Raw genomic sequence first — 20,149 nt, forward strand, 5'->3', positions numbered from 1 at the left:
AAGGGGTCAGGACATGTGGTAGCAGTGATGGCTGCAGTGCACTTCTTGGGAGGCTGGATCTGCTGCCTCCTTGGCAGCTCCTCCTGGTTCTATGAGGTGTTGTTGGTCTCCTCCCACCTCTAGGGAAGAAATGGTGGGGCTGCCCTCTGGGGTCTCCTGGCCTCTGCACCTGCCAGGTGTGATTCAGAGTGGGGCCCTTTCCCCCACCCAGTGGTGGCCTTTGATTCCCACTTCAACCATTTCCAATATGATCTTTATTCCCCTCCTGTTCCATCCGTAAATCTTCACTCCCATCTTCCTCCCTGGCGGTGGTGGGCATTTTGTGGTTCGCCTCAGGTGGCAAAAGGTATTGGGCCAGCGCCGTGTGTATATGTTTGCGTGTTGTTGACATGCAGCCAAATTACACAAGGACTCTGTTTTAGTCTAGAGACATTTTATGCCGGCCTATTTTCTTCCAGCAGCTATTAGATTTTAATCACAAAGCCGTGTTTCACGAAGCCTCTTGGTTGCTTTTGATGAATGCTTTAAACACAGGCCTGATAATGGCAGTAAATGACCAGCAAATGAAAGACTAGCCCTCTTCTCATTATGGGCATTTTCCTCCTTCGCGGCTGCTGAGTCATACTGTTGTTGTTGTTGTTTAGTCGTTTAGTCGTGTCCGACTCTTCGTGACCCCATGGACCATAGCACGCCAGGCACTCCTGTCTTGCACTGCCTCCCGCAGTTTGGTCAAACTCATGTTCGTAGCTTCGAGAACACTGTCCAACCATCTTGTCCTCTGTCGTCCCTTTCTCCTAGTGCCCTCAATCTTTCCCAACATCAGGGTCTTTTCCAAGGATTCTTCTCTTCTCATGAGGTGGCCAAAGTATTGGAGCCTCAGCTTCACGATCTGTCCTTCCAGGGAGCACTCAGGGCTGATTTCCTTAAGAATGGATAAGTTTGATCTTCTAGCAGTCCATGGGACTCTCAAGAGTCTCCTCCAGCACCATAATTCAAAAGCATCAATTCTTCGACGATCAGCCTTCTTTATGGTCCAGCTCTCACTTCCATACATCACTACTGGGAAAACCATAGCTTTAACTATACGGACCTTTGTCGGCAAAGTGATGTCTCTGCTTTTTAAGATGCTGTCTAGGTTTGTCATTGCTTTTCTCCCAAGAAGCAGGCGTCTTTTAATTTCGTGACTGCTGTCACCATCTGCAGTGATCAAGGAGCCCAAGAAAGTAAAATCTCTCACTGCCTCCATTTCTTCCCCTTCTATTTGCCAGGAGGTGATGGGACCAGTGGCCATGATCTTGGTTTTTTTGATGTTGAGCTTCAGACCATATTTTGCGCTCTCCTCTTTCACCCTCATTAAAAGGTTCTTTAATTCCTCCTCGCTTTCTGCCATCAAGGTTGTGTCATCTGCATATCTGAGGTTGTTGATATTTCTTCCGGCAATCTTAATTCCGGCTTGGGATTCATCTAGTCCAGCCTTTCGCATGATGAATTCTGCATATAAGTTAAATAAGCAGGGAGACAATATACAACCTTGTCGTACTCCTTTCCCAATTTTGAACCAATCAGTTGTTCCATATCCAGTTCTAACTGTAGCTTCTTGTCCCACATAGAGATTTCTCAGGAGACAGATGAGGTGATCAGGCACTCCCATTTCTTTAAGAACTTGCCATAGTTTGCTGTGGTCGACACAATCAAAGGCTTTTGCATAGTCAATGAAGCAGAAGTAGACGTTTTTCTGGAACTCTCTAGCTTTCTCCATAATCCAGCGCATGTTTGCTATTTGGTCTCTGGTTCCTCTGCCCTTTCGAAATCCAGCTTGCACTTCTGGGAGTTCTCGGTCCACATACTGCCTAAGCCTGCCTTGTAGAATTTTAAGCATAACCTTGCTAGCGTGTGAAATGAGCGCAATTGTGCGGTAGTTGGAGCATTCTTTGGCACTGCCCTTCTTTGGAATTGGGATGTAGACTGATCTTTTCCAATCCTCTGGCCATTGCTGAGTTTTCCAAACTTGCTGGCATATTGGGTGTAGCACCTTAACAGCATCATCTTTTAAAATTTTAAATAGTTCAGCTGGAATGTCATCACTTCCACTGGCCTTGTTATTAGCAATGCTTTCTAAGGCCCATTTGACTTCACTCTCCAAGATGTCTGGCTCAAGGTCAGCAACCACACTACCTGGGGTGTATGAGACCTCCATATCTTTCTGGTATAATTCCACTGTGTATTCTTGCCACCTCTTCTTGATGTCTTCTGCTTCTGTTAGGTCCTTACCACTTTTGTCCTTGATTATGGTAATCTTTGTACGAAATGTTCCTTTCATATCTCCAATTTTCTTGAACAGATCTCTGGTTTTCCCCATTCTATTGTTTTCCTCTATTTCTTTGCATTGCTCATTTAAGAAGACCCTCTTGTCTCTCCTTGCTGTTTTTTGGAAATCTGCATTCAGTTTCCTGTATCTTTCCCTATCTCCCTTGCATTTTGCTTGCCTCCTCTCCTCCGCTATTTGTAAGGCCTCGTTGGATAGCCATTTTGCTTTCTTGCATTTCCTTTTCCTTGGGATGGTTTTCGTTGCTGCCTCCTGTATAATGTTACGAGCCTCCATCCATAGTTCTTCAGGCACTCTGTCCACCAAATCTAAATCCTTAAACCTGTTCCTCACTTCCACTGTGTATTCATAAGGGATTTGATTCAGATTGTATCTTACTGGCCCAGTGGTTTTTCCTACTTTCTTCAGTTTAAGCTGGATTTTTGCTATAAGAAGCTGATGATCTGAGTTACAGTCAGCTCCAGGTCTTGTTTTTGCTGACTGTATAGAGCTTCTCCATCTTTGGCTGCAGAGAATATAATCAATCTGATTTCGATGCTGCCCATTTGGTGATATCCATGTGTAGAGTCGTCTCTTGTGTTGTTGGAAGAGAGTGTTTGTGATGACCAGCTTGTTCTCTTGACAAAACTCTATTAGCCTTTGCCCTGCTTCATTTTGAACTCCAAGGCCAAACTTGCCAGTTGTTCCTTTTATCTCTTGATTCCCTACTTTAGCATTCCAATCCCCTGTAATGAGAAGAACATCCTTCTTTGGTGTCATTTCTAGAAGTTGTTGTAGGTCTTCATAGAATTGGTCAATTTCACTTTCTTCAGCACCGGTAGTTGGTGCATAAACTTGGATTACTGTGATGTTAAAAGGTCTGCCTTGGATTCGTATCGAGATCATTCTGTCATTTTTGAGATTGCATCCCATTACAGCTTTTGCCACTCTTTTGTTGACTATGAGGGCCACTCCATTTCTGCTACAGGATTCTTGCCCACAGTAGTAGATATGATAGTCACCCGAACTGAATTCGCCCATTCCCTTCCATTTTAGTTCACTGATGCCCAGGATGTCGATATTTATTCTTGTCATCTCATTTTTGACCACATCCAGCTTACCTCCACTCATGGTTCTTACATTCCAGGTTCCTATGCAATATTTTTCTTTACAGCATCGGACTTTCCTTTCGCTTCCAGGCATATCCGCAACTGAGCGTCCTTTCGGCTTTGGCCCAGCCGCTTCATCAGCTCTGAATCTACTTGTACTTGTCCTCCGCTCTTCCTCAGTAGCATGTTGGACGCCTTCCGACCTGAGGGGCTCATCTTCCAGCGTCATAACTTTTATATGCCTGTTGTCTTTGTCCATGGAGTTTTCTTGGCAGGGATACTGGAGTGGCTTGCCAGTTCCTTCTCCAGGTGGATCACGTTTAGTCAAAACTCTCCACTATGACCTGTCCATCTTGGGTGGCCCTGCATGGCATAGCTCATAGCTTCTCTGAGTTATTCAAGCCCCTTCGCCACGACAAGGCATTGATCCATGAAGGGGAGTCATACTGGGGAAGGTTATTTACGATGAGCACGCTCTCTTGTATACTGTTGATCATTAATGTGTTTGTTGGGTCTTAAAAGAGCTACCCGTTGGTGCGTGAAGCAGACAGTCACCCTGGAATCCAAGCAGGATATCGTAGTGCTGACTCTGTCTGACAACAAACGTCATAGGGCTGGAAACAAAGGGAGAACTAGCTTTTCCTAGATATCTCTTGGTCATGAACACCTTTCCCTCTGTAGTTTGGCTCTTCAGTTGGGTTTGCTCAGCCTGAATCTAAGGGCCAAACTATGTGATATTAAATGCATGGATGCAGTTAGTTATGTACATTGGTTATGTATATCAAAGTCACAGGAAAACCTCTGGGCAAAGGATAGATAACTTATTTCAACCTGAGGGCCACGTTTCCTTGTGAGGAACCTTTCTGTTGAGTCAAAAGTTCAAATTAATCCCTGGGTTTTGTGAAAGAAGCTCTTCACTCTGCAAGCAGGGAGGAGTCCATGTTGGGCTGTACCTGTAAATATGTGAGAAATTCAGTAATTGTGGGGTTTTTCTTTTTGCATCTCTGTTCCATCTGGGCACTGATGAAATGTGGCATGTCAGTAACGGAGCAAGTGGTTATAACTTAAAAGGAAGAGAGTAAAAGTGAGAACCAGAAAAAGATCAGCCATAACTGACACTGTCTCTTATAGTCTCTGCATTTTGTTTTTATTTCATTTATTTTTTTCACTTTTGGGCGTACAGTAAATTATTATGTTTTCTCTGCTTAGCAGTCCCTGTGCTTGCTTTGTGTTAAGAATGGCATCCTTGTCCCTGAAGACAGAAGTGCAATCACTGTATCTTAAGCTCCTTATTGATCTATCTCCACAGCACATTCGGTTACGTTATTATGTTATTTGGATCGATGATACATTCCTTTTGTGTAGCGAATTCTCAGAGCAACACAAAACCCTGTTCACAACAACTTCTGCAGATGGCTCTCTCTCTCTCTCTCTCTCTCTCTCTCTCACACACACACACACACACACACACACACAGTTTAGCCAGGAGCCAATGCCTCTGCTCTATTGAACTACACACACACACACAAAAACCCACACACAAAAAAAAACCCACACAAATGCTGCCTACCCCCAGTACCTTCTGAGTTGAAACGACTGCAAAGCTAAGTTCTCTTCCCTTCCACAACGAAATCTCATACCAATGACAAACTTAGTTGGTCTCTAAGGTGCTACTGGAAGGAATTTTTCTATTTTATTTTTTATTTTGTTTCCACAACACAGTAATCCTTTTTATGCCTTGTTGATTGGGTCTTTGGGGTTTAGCTTAAAAATAGTGGGGCATGTTTCAGAGGGAGGTTGAACAGAATTTCTACTCGTAGTGAAAGGATGGCAGAAGTGTCTAAAGGCTCCCCCCCCCCCCCGCTTCCTCTTGCCCACTTCTCATTCCTCTTCAGGCAGTATTTTCAAAGTAAGCACAATTAATTTATGGGATTCACGGCCGCAAGGCAGAGTCATGGCCCCAAGCATTTGTGGTTTTCAGGTAAATATAAGGAGACCCCCCCTTTAGATTTAGAGGCAAATTGAGTATACCACTGCTTTCATACATGTCTAAGGAAGCATACCTTTATTAATTTATGCAAATATTGTGCAAATGTGTGCTCACTTTTGGTGACACATTTCCTCTTTTTGAGCAATGCGTAAGTGACCATTCTAAAGACTAGGAATGAAAATGGGGGAGGCATCTCTTTTCTCATGAAGCAGGGCGGCCTTATTTTAACAACAACTTATAATTTATATGCCACCCATCTGACTGGGTTTGCCCCAGACACTCTGGGCAGCTTCCAACAAACTAAAACATTAACACAGTAAAACATCAAACATTAAAAACTTCCCTATAAGGGGCTGCCTTCAGATGTCTTCTAAAAGTCAGATAGTTGTTTATTTCTTTGACATCTGACGGGTACAGGGCAGGAGCCACTACCGAGAAGGCCCTCTGCTTGGTTCCCTGTAACCTTATTTCTCGCAGTGCAGGAACTTCCAGAAGGCCCTCGGAGCTGAATTTTGGTGTCTGGGCTGAACGACGGGAGTGGAGGCACTCCTTCAAGTATACAGGGCTGAAGGATGTTGACAAAATGAAACACAACAATGAACACTAGGCCATCTCTGCCCATTGATCAATGGGTAACATGTTCAGGGGTTCTGAGTGGTTTGCCCAAGACTTTAGCATCAGTTGACAAAGCAAAGTTTTCTTTATTTTCACCTTCAGGAGTAAACAGTGGGTGGGAGGAAATACTACAATGCCATTGCTCCATTTCAGCCAAGAAGATAAGTAACTATTCTCCTAGAGAACTGAGTCCCTAAAAACTTACCTCTCCATCCCTGCTGTTAAATACCACCAGGTTTTCTCAATAGCACAACTTAGCCTAATAATACAAGGCAATGTGTGACACTTTCATGGTCTCTCTCAGTCCCCAGTTGATTTTGCTTTGCCATTACTTCCAAACAAGGAAGGGGAGAGAAGTTTGCTTTAAAACTCCTATGTGGCAGGATTTTTCAGGTACTCGATTGTTCTGGGGGTTTTGTGGCAGAGTGATAATGCAATTAAAGTGGTTGGGAGATTTCACAGAAGGTGGCAGGCAAATGAGAGAGCTGCAGGCGTCCACCCTCTCCTCAGGAGATCCCAGTGGCTCAGTGTTCCTGTCAAGCAGGGTAATGTGCCTGTAAATTTCACTCGACAGAAAACGCATCGTAGCATCAAAAACCGACAAAACAAGCAAAGCATGGAAGAGTGACAGCCAAACGGTTTTAGCAGCAGGCAGGCTGTGGAGGAGTGTAGAGGCTCCGGCTGAAAGGCAGGCTAGTCGAAAGCAAACACAAGGCGCTGCTGAGGGTTGTTGATTGTGCGTGTGGAAGGAGGAGAGAGAGATGCATTCAGTGTTAGAAGGAAAAGAACAACCAGCCTGGGGAAAAAAGAGAATGTCAGTGAAAGAAAAAACCTCCTAGACAGACAGGCAAAATTCCTGTTAATCAGACCTATGAACCCGAAGTCCACTTCATATGCTAGAGAGTATCCCTACTCCTGCTGGGAAATAAATGTGCACCACAAGGTAGATCTGCACCAGATATTTAAAGCTTGCCCTATGTACTTTTGAAGCATGTGTCTTTTCACAAAGAATCCTGGGAGCTGTGGTTGGTTAAGGGTACTGGAAATCATAGCTCTGCGAGGGGGGGAACTACAGCTCCCAGCAATCTGTGGGGGAAGGCTTGTGCTTTGATTGTATGTTGGGTGTGCCATAAATTTGTGAAAGGTGGGCTGAGTCTTTATTTTGCTTTGAACAGATGTACAGTATTAGGAAGCCATTCTCAGGGTCTCAGCCCATGTACCGAGAAAAATAGATTTACCAGCTATTCCTACATAATCATTTGGTCTTAAAAGAGAGAGAGAGAGAGAGAGAGAGAGAGAGAGAGAGAGAGAGAGAGAGAGAGAGAGAGAGAGATTGTAGGAAGTAATAAAGGTTTCCAGGGGTGTGTGGAATTACCATATATAATCATAACCATATTTACACACACATTCTTTGTGTGTGTGTGTTTGTGCTTTTCAACTTGAGGAGCTGGGAATACTGCGCCAAGGGTATTTCCAGAGAGGTCCAGTGTCAGTGCATAGCATCCTTCAGCAGCTACTAAAGCCCAGTGGTTAGGCAATGACGGCAGCAGACTCTATTCCTCCTTGCCCACTCTCCAGCAGCCGCTATGAGCTGCCCAAGGAAGGAGGCCGGCAGCAGCAGCAGCTATCGAGATGCAATGGGATGCTCCCTTGCTGCCATAACTGTCACTCTGGAAAAGCTCCAGCTCATCCTCCTCCCTGAGCTCAGCAGCAGTACTGGCAGGGGAAATAGGGACATTTCTGGATCAAATCAGAACCTGGGGTGTATTTCGTAATTCTGGGACTGTCCCTAGAAAATCGGGGTGCTTGGATTGTATGTAACTTGAGCTGGCCAAGGCTCCAAACACAAAACGATTTGCAAAATTAGCTCACTGCATGCAAAATATGGTTGTGTGAATCTATCCTAGCATGCAAATCTACCCTAACTTGTAAATAAGCCTCCCAAAATTAGAAGTCTGGGAAAGAACTAGTTTGTTGGGATGTTAGTAGCCTTTGCTTCCATGGGACCCCCTCTCCCCTCCATGGCCAACATGGAGACACATGCTAGTGTTTTGTTTCTCATTTTTCCCATCTGCTCAAAAAGTTATTCTGAAATTGGAGTGGTGACTGAGAATTAAGCTGAAACCCTCAGCCTTTTATAAACTGTAGGCAAAGGTGTGCTTCTTGAAAATGTTTCACATTTATCTGTCATTCCAGAATGTTGGGCACCAAACTTCAAACCATTTTTTCCCTCTAATCCCACTTAAATCAGTGAACAGTGATAATAATGGGATAGTTGATTTGATGGACAGAAAATTCAGAAATTCTCTAGCTCAAAAACAAACAAACTCCTTAGCAAAAGAAGGTTGGAATAAAACCATATTGTCAAAAAGAAGTAGCAATCTTGCCATGCGCACAAAAAGTATTTTAAAAAAGTGAATTAATGACATCTCGACATGTGCCAATGCTGTCTTAATTGACAGCTTTAAACTTTTGACATGTTGCATTTCCATTCATACTAGCTTTCAGAGTGGGGTTAATATTGTTTCTCCAGCCTCAATCTTTGAGCATAAGTTAATAAAACATAAACAGCACAATCCTGTGCATGTCTACTCAGAAATAAGCCCAATTAAGGTGGCATTATGAAGTAGAGAATAGTGTGTTTGTTTTTCTAATTATAATGCTAGTGCTCCTTTTCCATTTTCTAATGGAACTGTGGCTACTTGACTGATATACCAGCATGTCACACTAAAGTTCATTCATACCAATGAACTTTGCCAATATCATTGGACACTAATGCTACTCCCTGGCCCTTTCCGCATAAGCGTGATTCTATTCCCCCATGATTCCCCCTTGAAAACAGCAGGAAAGAACTGTATGCAAATATATTGCCTCAAATCTCACTCCTTAACTCCCATGATTTATTTATTTTTCTGGAATCAGATAACACAGAAATGAGTGTTAAACATGTACCAGATTCTATTCATTTTCTGGAAGTGGCTTTTACATAATGCAAATATAATGAGGAAATGAACAGGAACATGGAATAAACTGCTGTATGAACTGATTTGATTTTTAATATTTGAATTCCGCTTTTCCAACAATAAGCATTGAGATCAAAGTGGCTCGCAATAACGGCAGCATTAAAAGTTAACAAACATTACAATCAATTTACAATCAAAAATAGCATATAAATAAAAAACAAAAACAAAAAAATCCATTAAACAATACAATTCGGAACAGCTCATAGCAATACCAAGTAGTTGGATGAGTCTTACCACCTGCGTAAGTGCATATAGGATTGCAGCTTTCCAGTTATAAAATAATAGTTAGCGGTTCTCTTAATGATAGTACTGTATTACTCACCAAACAGAAACAAAAAGGGAGAATTCATTTGTTATTCCCCATCATTTTGTGGGGTGGGAAGACTCTTTATTCCCATTACTGATAAATAAAATGATAATTTTATTATTTAAGTTGCCCCAGCCACTCTGGGCAGCTCCCAACAAAATATTAAAAACACAATAAAGCATCGAACGTCAAAAAAACTTTACTATATAATAGTACTGACACCAGTCACTCTCCTTTTGTTGCTGCCAAAGAGAGAGTTGAAACGCACCCAGTCTCTTCCTCCTTTGATCCTTTTCTGGATACAGCACCAATTATTTCATTATTATTATTTTTTGCATTGATAAATAATGACAATATTCTGATAGCGTACTTTGATTCTAATTTTATTTTATTGTAAGGCTGTTTAAAATGGTTGGACCTTTAAACTCAGACACCGTGGAGATCATACAAGCATTACCTAGAGAGATGCTGCGATACAAGGTATTATAAGGGAAGAAAATATAACAAAAGAGCCTGCGAGCTATCCCATAGGGAGAGCAGAATTAGTTCTGATTCTGATTAGTTCTGATTCGGAATGTAACGAATGACCTGCAACCTTTCTCTATGATCCTAGCAAACGACAAGAAGACAGCGAGCGATCAATCTTCGTGCGGTTAAAAGAGGGAGGCTACAGGCTAAAAGAGAACATTCTGTTCCATCTGTATGTGAACACTTCGCCCTGTGGAGATGCACGCCTCAACTCCCCCTATGAAATCACAACAGACTGTAAGAACTGTACTTCCATGGTTTCATTTCATTTCAGCTTTTCTTCCCGCCTGCCCCCCCCTTTTTTTGTTGCTTCCCTTAATGTTTTCCTTCTCTGTTTCCTTGTTAAGTAGATGATGGCTGACTATGGAAATGATGCAAAGGGTATACCTCTCTCAATGGGCCAGCATAGAAATAATATGGGTTCCCTCTTAATAGTGGTTAAGGAACTAACTGGGAGCCGGCTTCAGGGACAAACTTGCTCTTCGCAGTTCCCTGGAATAAATTCGCGCCCTGCCCTCTTAACCACAGTTAAGCAGTTCATCAGCGCCAGCATAAACTCCAGTTAACTAGACTTCACCCCTAAATAAGATCTGAAACAACAGTTTGAAGGAGCTTGCGTCAAGGGAAACCTTTTTTAATGCTAATTGAGGAACCCTTACCGTGTTTCCCCCTTTTTAATACGTAGTCATAAAGTAAGCCAGGGCAGCAATTTTAAGCATTTGCGAAAGATAAGCCATACCCCGAAAATAAGACATAGTGTATCTCCATGCCTGCAGCAGCGCGGGCGGAGAGCTGAGCCAGCGGCCGGGCCTCTGTTGCTTCTAGCCCAGTTTCTAGTTTCTAGCCCAGCAGCTTGGAGCACCCAGGAGCACCGGAGCCAGCGGCCCTGCTTCTGCCTGGCCGAGGAGGCCTGCTGTTCCGCCGCCCGGAACCGGCTGCTGGAGCGCGCGGAGCGCCCAGCAGCCCCGGAGCCGAGCGCCAGAGCCAGCGGCCTCGCCTCCATCCGGCCGCCGCCGTCCCACCACCCGGAAACAGCTGCTGGAGCGCGCGGAGCGCCCAGCAGCCCCGGAGCCGAGCGCCAGAGCAAGCGGCCTCAGCTCCATCCAGCCGCCGCCGTCCCGCCGCCCGGAAACGGCTGCTGGAGCGCACGGAGCGCCCAGCAGCCCCGGAGCCGAGCGCCAGAGCAAGCGGCCTCAGCTCCATCCAGCCGCCGCCGCCCCGCCACCCGGAAATGGCTGCTGGAGCGCGCGGAGCGCCCAGCAGCCCCGGAGCCGAGCGCCAGAGCCAGCGGCCTCAGCTCCATCCAGCCACCGCCGTCCCGCCGCCCGGAAACGGCTGCTGGAGCGCACGGAGCGCCCAGCAGCCCCGGAGCCGAGCGCCAGAGCAAGCGGCCTCAGCTCCATCCAGCCGCCGCCGCCCCGCCGCCCGGAAACAGCTGCTGGAGCGCGCGGAGCGCCCAGCAGCCCCGGAGCCGAGCGCCAGAGCAAGCGGCCTCAGCTCCATCCAGCCGCCGCCGTCCCGCCGCCCGGAAACGGCTGCTGGAGCGCACGGAGCGCCCAGCAGCCCCGGAGCCGAGCGCCAGAGCAAGCGGCCTCAGCTCCATCCAGCCGCCGCCGCCGCCCCGCCACCCGGAAATGGCTGCTGGAGCGCGCGGAGCGCCCAGCAGCCCCGGAGCTGAGGGCCAGAGCCAGCGGCCTCGCCTCCACCCGGCCGCCGACGCTCCGCCGCCCCGCCGCCCGGAAACGGCTGCTGGAGCGCGCGGAACGCCGAGCAGCCCCGGAGCTCAGCGCCAGAGCCAGCGGCCTCGCCGTCGCCGTCCCGCCGCCTGGAAATGGCTGCTGGAGCGCGCGGAGCGCCCAGCTGCTCAAAGCGCCCAGCAGCGCTCAGACAGCCCAGCAGCATGGCGCGCAGTGCCCAGCAGTGCCCCGAGCCAGCAGCCTGGCCCGGCTAAGAAGACCTTAAGGTGCTGTAAAAACTGTAATAACGTAAAAAAAATAAGACATGCCACCAAAAATAAGCCACCCTGTGGTTTTTTGAGGGAAAAAAGCAATAAGACGGTGTCTTAAAATGTGGGAAACACGGTATTAATGTTAAATGCAGTTAGTTTGGCTGTTGACAAGCCTAACCAAGCCAGCTCTTGATTCCTTAACCATGGGTATTATATGTTCGTTATTAGACATTGTCATACTACTACAAAAAACACTAAACTCAGCTAAATCCACAGTACTATAGCATAGCAAGTAAAAGCAGCAGCTCGTAGTCCTATATTACCATGAGAAAGCCAATATGGTGTCTCCAGATGTTGTTGGACTCTAATTCGCATCAGCTGTAGCCAGCTTGGACAATGGTCAGGGATGATGCAAGCTGTAGTCCAGTATCATCCAGAGGGCAGCAAATTCACACACACACACACACACACACACACACACACCGCTTTAGTTATCTATTAACATTTGTATAACACTTTCCATACCAATCCCACATGTTGTGTGGGATACCTGTCCATGTTTTTATTGAAAGCAGCAATAAAGGAGCCATCACTGGATCATAGCCAAAGAGGATAATCATCCACCCCCATGGAGGGAGCGGGTTACAGTTGCCCTTATTATCCCAGAGGACAGGATCACACTTCAAAATGATTAGACAGATTAGACAACTGGGCCAAAGCAAACAAGATGAATTTTAACAAGGAGAAATGTAAAGTACTACACTTGGGCAAAATGAAAATGAAAATGAAAGGCACAAATACAGGATGGGAGACACCTGGCTTGAGAGCAGTACATGTGAAAAGGATCTAGGAGTCTTGGTAGACCACAAACTTGACATGAGTCAGCAGTGTGATGCAGCAGCTAAAAAAGCCAATGCAATTCTGGGCTGCATCAATAGGAGTATAGCATCTAGATCAAGGGAAGTAATAGTACCACTGTATTCTGCTCTGGTCAGACCTCACCTGGAGTACTGTGTCCAGTTCTGGGCACCACAGTTCAAGAAGGATACTAACAAGCTGGAACATGTCCAGAAGACGGCAACCAAAATGGTCAAAGGCCTGGAAACAATGCCTTACGAGGAACGGCTTAGGGAGCTGGGTATGTTTAGCCTGGAGAAGAGAAGGTTAAGGGGTGATATGATAGCCATGTTCAAATATATAAAAGGATGCCATATAGAGGAGGGAGAGAGATTTGTTTTCTGCTGCTCCAGAGAAGCGGACACGGAGCAATGGATTCAAACTACAAGAAAGAAGATTCCACCTAAACATTAGGAAGAACTTCCTGACAGTAAGAGCTGTTTGGCAGTGGAATTTGGTACCAAGGAGTGTGGTGGAGTCTCCTTCTTTGGAGGTCTTTAAGCGGAGGCTTGATAGGTATATGTCAAGAATGCTTTGATGGTGTTTCCTGCTTGGCAGGGGGTTGGACTGGATGGCCCTTGTGGTCTCTCCCAACTCTATGATTCTATGATTCTATGATCCCCATAGTTCCTGGGGCTGGGGGCAATTTTGAGTGAAGAAATGGCACTGCAACCCTGATCCAGTTCAGGTCTCCATGTGGCTGCTTTTCTACGTCTTTGAAGAAGTTGGTAAATCTGATCAGGGATCTTCCACAGAATGCGTCGTTTGGCCTTTGCACCCAACACAGAAAATATATATCTCGCCTCTGTCATCCATGCCTTGGTAACCTCTGACAAGCATTTTATATAGGAACTAGTGTATTTCAGCCCGTTTAATAACGGGCGCTAGAACATCCTGGGGTTCGGAGAAGCGCTTGTGCAGCGCTTCTCCGAACCCTGGGACCTGTCCTTGCTGTCGGCGGCAGGGGGACAGGAACGGAGGAGGAGAAAGCGCTGCGTTCTCCTCCTCCGTTCCTGTCCCGCAGCCGCCGACAGGAAGAAGACATCCCAGGGTTCGGAGAAGCGCTTGCGCAGCCCTTCTCCGAACCCTGGGACCTGTCCTTGCTGTCGGCGGCAGGGGGACAGGAACGGAGGAGGAGAATGCGCTGCGTTCTCCTCCTCCGTTCCTCTCCCCCAGCCGCCGACAGGAAGGACGCACGCACTCTTCCCCCCCCTGCCTCCTCCAACCGCCGCTCCTCACGGCCAGGGAGGGTTGTGAGGAGGCTTTCGCCGGCCTCCACCCTCGCTTCCCTGACGTGCCCTGCAGTGAGGCGGTGTCCGGCGGGAGCGGCGGTTGGAGGAGGCGGAGGGGGGGAGAGTGTGCGCGCGCAGTCTCTGCTGTCCAATCCCTGTATCCCTGGGGCACATGCGCAGTGACCCAGGGACACACGGGACAGCTTGGACGCAGGGACAACTTGGACATTATTATATAGGATTCCTTTCAAAGGGACTCGGAATCTTCAGTGGTACAGATGCTGTGGACCTCTCCATGGGAATGTGGGGAGTACGAACCTCCATCATGATTTCTGTTAACCACAGTTAGCCTCTGGGAAAGCCAGCCAGGATCTGAAAGCACATGGGCAGATCTGACCAGATTTGCAGCCACTGCAAAGGAATCGGGCGACATGCAATCCGTACTCCCTTCTCTCACCCCGTCAACCTTAATGGTGGTTAATGCTAAACAGGTTTCTTGTTGTATCAGGGTCCAAAACCAACATCAAGTTCTGGTTTCTGGTTCTAGTTAAACAAGAACCCTGGTTAATGTTATTCACAGTCAGAATGCAGAAGCGGGGTGAGCTAGACCTGGGACAGGTTGGTGGAGGAAGCAAGAGTGCATACTCCAATAATTGGCTCCAAATCTCAGGAACACCATCAAGATAGAATCAGCATTACTTCTGCCCTTACCAGCTGTCGAGAGCTCTAGGCCACTCCTCTGCCCTCTCTAAATTTATGAGTGTTATATATGCCTGTTCCCATATGTGTGGCTAGTGGAATTCTGCCTGCCAAAGCCAGTAACGTGATCCCATCGTGCTCAGAGGGGACATACTGGTGTCTCTGCACTGAAGTACAGAACTGCTTTGTATTGCGTTATGCAAAGTTTGCTCCAAAGTTATATGAGCTTTGATCTGCCCCATTCTCCTTCTCCTTGTCCATTATGCCTGAAATGCTCTCTAAAACCACCTATGGCACCTTCTTTCAACTCCCTCCCCAAAACCCATCTTCCCCCCCCCCCCAGGAAGCTGCTGGCTTAGTCCTCATTCTCAGATGAATCAAAGCCAAAGTGCATTTGCTCACAATATCCCTTGTTTTGTTTTGCTTCCTCCACTCCCTGTCTCACTGTTGCTTTCCTCTTTGAGAGTTAGCTTACAGTATAAAAGGGACCTCTTTCTCCTTGTGCTTCTCTATGAGGCAGTATGTGACCTGATAGTCTGCATGACAACAACAACAACAACAACAACAACAGTACACTTTTTAGGTGTGTTTTTGAAACTCTTCCAATCAGACTTTGGAAAAGATGAAGTTTTTCCCAAGGGGAAAACTCGATTCTTCAACTTCTTACATGAGAAAACTCAGCCAAGGTCTTCCCCTTTTTCCACCCCTTTTGCTCTCGGTCCATTTTTCTTCCATAGCCTGCATTTTTTGCTGTTCTAGGCAGACGAGCAGAAGCAGGCAAATCAAGTCTGCCCTGAGGCTGCCTCTGCTGTCTTCCCCCCCAGGCTGCTTTTTCTATCTTTTGCTAACATGTTGTCTTGCCTTGTGCCATTGACTTCCTGATAACCCAGCTCCCGTTTTATCCCACAGTCCCGTTAGGTCTGAAACACACCATTGCATCTTCTCCGCATGTGGCCTTCTTCCTGCTTGCCTATTAACCTACAGCTGTGCTGGAGTTGTGAGGCAGACACATTTCTGTAGTGCTTCCATCGCAACAGGATCGGCATGCAGCCACGACATCTGGGTCGTTGGGTTTGTAGGTAATCTGAGGGTGAGGCACAGAGTCAGGATTCTTCCTCCCCCAGAAGAGACCTAGCAGGGGACCACACTGCACAGAAACATGTCTCTCGAGGAAGCACACAAATAGACATGTCTGCCACAGGCTCTCTGGCAGTAGGGCTGCCAGTATAAACAGTAGGGCTGCCTGCCTGTTGAATCAATACATTTATCAGTTAAAGTTTTGGTTGGTCATTTGACATTAACCTCAGTTAATTTTGATTCAAAATAAGTTTGCTATCAACAAAGCCCCTCAGCAAAGGTTCCTTTTTGGACTATTGGAAGAAAAAAATACAAGGTTACTTGCATTTCTAAATTACAGTACCATATCAGAATCAAAATCGTTTTGTTTTGTTTTTTTATTGTACCCCTAAGTACACCTAGATGCATACCTAGATGAGGAGGAAGGTATTTCCTTTCCTTTCCAAGAATGTATGCTAAAATGTTTTAAATCACTGTCCCAAACCCATTGTTTAAATGTGTCGGAATGATGAAAAAGTTTGTTGTTTAATATAGGGAAGCAGAAACCTAAGTTTCCAAGCTGGTCACACAGAGGTTACTCATCTTATGTCCATCAGTGTGGGTAGGTGGATGGGGGGAGGGCAGGGCAGGGCGAAGAGAGACCAGCCCAGAGCATGGGAAACCCAAAGTATCCTTCTATGTGTGCACAGCCCATGAGTTTTCCACTGTGGGCATCTTGCCACAGTGAATGCATGACATATATTATGGAATTTATAGCCATAATCCCTTTGAGCGCTGCAGCACAAATGGCACAGGAGAGCCACAGTTGCCCAAAACATTTGGCAGTATCTGAAACGCCGTATCTACTACACAAATCTGGCCAGACCTTATGTAAATAGTGGAGAGTCTCCTTCGAGTCCTGGCTTTTGTTCTTGTTTTTTTTTCCGTCTCCCTCCCTCCCCAGCTGTGTTTGATCCTCTCTGTTGTGTGACTATAAGAAGAGCAGGCCAAAATCCAATATATTTAGTCCAGCATAGTGTTTTCAACAGTGGCCATCCAGATGTCAATGGGAAACCCACAACCTGGACATGAACATAACAGCAACTGGAGTAGAATCATAGAGTTGTAGAGTTGGAAGGGACCCCAAGTCCAATGCAGGAGTCATATCTAAAAAAAAAAAAATCCCAGGCCACCCAACCTCTGTTTAAGCACCTCCAATGAAGGAGATTCCACCAACTTCTGAGGGAGACTGTTCCGCTGTCGAACAGCTCTTATTGCCAGAAAGTTATTCCTAAATAATCGAATACCTCTGGTTTTCAGAGGCATGCTGTTTCAGATCCTGGATGTCGTGATGTAGCCCTCGTGACTAGCTGCCATAGAAAGCCTAATCCTCAGTGAATTATAGGTAAAACTATATTGTTACATTCCATTATGCCTCTGTGCTTCTCGGCATTCATTTTTGAAGAGTAAATACAAAATGGCAGCCAGGATTTTTAAGCTCGTTTAATTGAGGTGCTTCTCTCTCTCTTCCCATCAGGCGTCCATGCTTTGCCCTATGGGCCCTGCAACGCCTTCAAAACTGAGGTGCTCAAGTGCTAATTTTAGATGAGCGACGCAATTAGCAATTAAAAATAATGCTCTTGAAACCTCCAAGCTGCTCTTGCTTTGATTGGTATCTCCAAGCAAACCACCTGTGCAGAATCTGAATTCCTCTGATTAATTTGTGTGTTTTCTACTTCAGACATTCTGTTATAATCCAGACCCAGAAATGACAAATTACTAAAGAGACCAAGCAATTTGGAAGAAAGGGGAAAGCCTAAACTTCAGAAAATATTGCATTGTCTTGTTATTTTCAGTCTTCAAGTACTGTACAAATGTGAGGTTAAGGACACAGCCTTGCATCTCCAAGAGCTATGGTGAAAGGGATTTTCACCACAGAATTTTAAATGAAATTTTAAAAAAACCAACTCAGAAACACACACACACACACACACACACACCCAAAAAAAAACCTGAAAAGAGCCATACTCTAATGCAGGCATCCCCAAACTTCAGCCCTCCAGATTCCCATCTTCCCCAACCACTGGTCCTCTTAGCTAGGGATCATGGGAGTTGTAGGCCAAAACATCTGGAGGGCCACAGTTTGGGGATGCCTGTTGTAATGCATCCCTTTCGCCAACACTTCCACTGCCAACAGGGTGTAACCTCCCCCATAATTTTTTTGATTTTTTTTAAAGCCAACCCCCCCCCCAAAAAAAACCAGGTTGCCATACATTCAGGAAATTCTGGAGATCTCTTAACATTCAAAAAAAAATCCCCCTGGAAGGCAATTTAGCCATCCAATTTCTGTACATACCTGGAATTTTCCAGACGTATGGCAAGCCCTAGGTATAAGGTATCAGAGAATTAGTTGTTGGGCTTTCTTTTTCTTTACATTTTCCTCCTTTTTTCTTTTATCTTTATCAAGGTTAGCTATCTGGAATTCATGCTCTGCTGTATTATAACAATGCTAAGAGCACCAAAATGGTGCCCTCAACTATTAAAATTGGCCTTCACCAATTAGTCAACATAATGCCTTGTTGACATCTGCTTGTAAGGTTCCAGCCCTATTACAAATGCATTTGTCATCCAAAGGATTAGTGGAATTCATTGCCGTTTGAACTCGCTTTTGTTTCCAACCCTTTATAAACAAACTATCGTAATGAACTGAGAAGCGAGTATAAAAGGGAGGGTGCAAGAGGGCCCACCCACCCCCCTTCATGGCGTGGGAGTAGCATGCAGTGAAGCAGAGAAATAGAAAATGAACTTCTGAGGCAGCCGCACGTAAATTTCAGACAGGTTTTTACTCTTGTGATTCTGTTTAATCACCATTCATTTCCAGCAATTTTTTTAAAAAAGGTGGGGGAGTGGAGAATTCTTAATTTGCTTTTTACTAAAAAAAAAATCCATCGTCTGTCATAACACAAAGGCTGACTAGTTGCAAATCCTTGCAAAAATAATTGAACTTACGGTATATTACATTTTAGATTTTATATATATATAAAAAAAAGAGAGAGAAAGGAAATGAATGGGTGGGGGGGAGGGGAAGATTTATCTCTATACATTCAAAGGATCAAAATTGATACTAATAATTCTGCACTTCCTTCTTCCCTTTTCTCTGATGCTCTGAGCAGTGATTTACACATCTAATGTCTAGCCAGGCACACATCATAAACCCACTCCAAATGATTTTTAAATTGGTCCTCTCTAATGCTGGGGTCAGGTTGACATCTTGTTCCGGATGAAGTAGCATCTTCAGCTGACTTCTGCCTCCCTCCCTCCCTCCCTCCTGCTCCTTCCTACCTCCTCCTTTCCCCTCCCCACGGCAATTAGTGAAGATAATCAAGGGGGAGAATAAGCGATGCAAAAATCAGGAAGACTTAACAGCCACAGAGGCTCGGATCAAATGGAAGAAGAGAGCAGCAGAGGACTGGAGCTTGTGGATTACCAGTGGATGAGTAAATAAATATTGAGAGGGTGTTCCTTTTTAAAGAAGCTGAACCAAAAATAACAGTTAAATAGCAAGTTAAGTAATGGGAATTGAGGTGCCTGTTACCTGGTAGCAAAGTGGTCTGCTGGCCAGCACTGGTCCAAAGCTTTTGGTCTAAAATGCTTGAATTCAACATCAGTTTGCTCTTTTTGACGTATTTTGTACGAGGCTTCTCAGACTACTGAGACGGCTGACCATGCCCAAGCCGAAACCTGAACCTCTGAATCACACAGGCTCCAATGATTTTACAGTCACATGGTGTCCAAGGCAGTGGTGCACTCTGGGAAAGTCTCTGGGACTGTAGACGTCTGTTACTCCCATCAGAGAAGTCTTGATTGTTTAGTTTCAAGCTGCAGTCCACCTGGCTCATTTGCTTGAAGTGTATGAAGGTTCTGTTCCCTGGGGGGGCCCTGTCTTCGCTCTCGCAATCTGCATGTGGGTGGCATGGTGTGGCCTGCATGGTGTGGGCTAATCTTTGGCAGGCTGACTAATGTGCCTTAAAGAATCTTGCCTTAGGGCAGGGGGTTGGGCTTGCTGACCCTATGGGTTTTCTTTCCATCCCAAAGAAATGAACATGAGCTGTAAAAGTAGGTCTCTGTAAAAGATGTTCCTGAAATCTGCCTGGAATAGGAGTGAAGTTTGCAGAATGCCTGTCAAGAGCAGGCTCTTTATTTGTGTCTGAATCCGTTTGCATTTGGTAATTATGCCTGTCAATGTACCTTGCTCCGGCTTTGATCCTTGTCAGCTAACATTTACTTAGTATAATCAAAGTCATGCAAATTACAGTATATTCAACCCTGTCCTGGAATTGCTGGTATTTTCAGGTAGCGCCTTCCATCTGTGGGCATGTCTGTGTGTGTATATGTCTCCCTTCTTCCATTTCTAATTTTCAAGCTTTGAAATACAGAAGG

The 20,149-nt window shown here is 45.7% G+C and overlaps 1 protein-coding gene across 1 annotated transcript in view; it reads left to right on the forward strand.

The window, feature by feature from the left end:
* LOC118091943 (inactive double-stranded RNA-specific editase B2) overlaps positions 1 to 20,149 on the forward strand; it is a 75,852-nt gene that overhangs the window by 28,421 nt on the left and 27,282 nt on the right. The window contains exon 5 of the mRNA XM_088654244.1: positions 9,963 to 10,114. Coding sequence (XP_088510370.1) covers positions 9,963 to 10,114 — 152 coding nt within the window. The remainder of the gene's footprint in view (positions 1 to 9,962; positions 10,115 to 20,149) is intronic.

The sequence above is a fragment of the Zootoca vivipara genome, chromosome 11, assembly GCF_965207765.1.
Source record: "Zootoca vivipara chromosome 11, rZooViv2.hap1.1, whole genome shotgun sequence".
Lineage (NCBI taxonomy): Eukaryota > Metazoa > Chordata > Lepidosauria > Squamata > Lacertidae > Zootoca > Zootoca vivipara.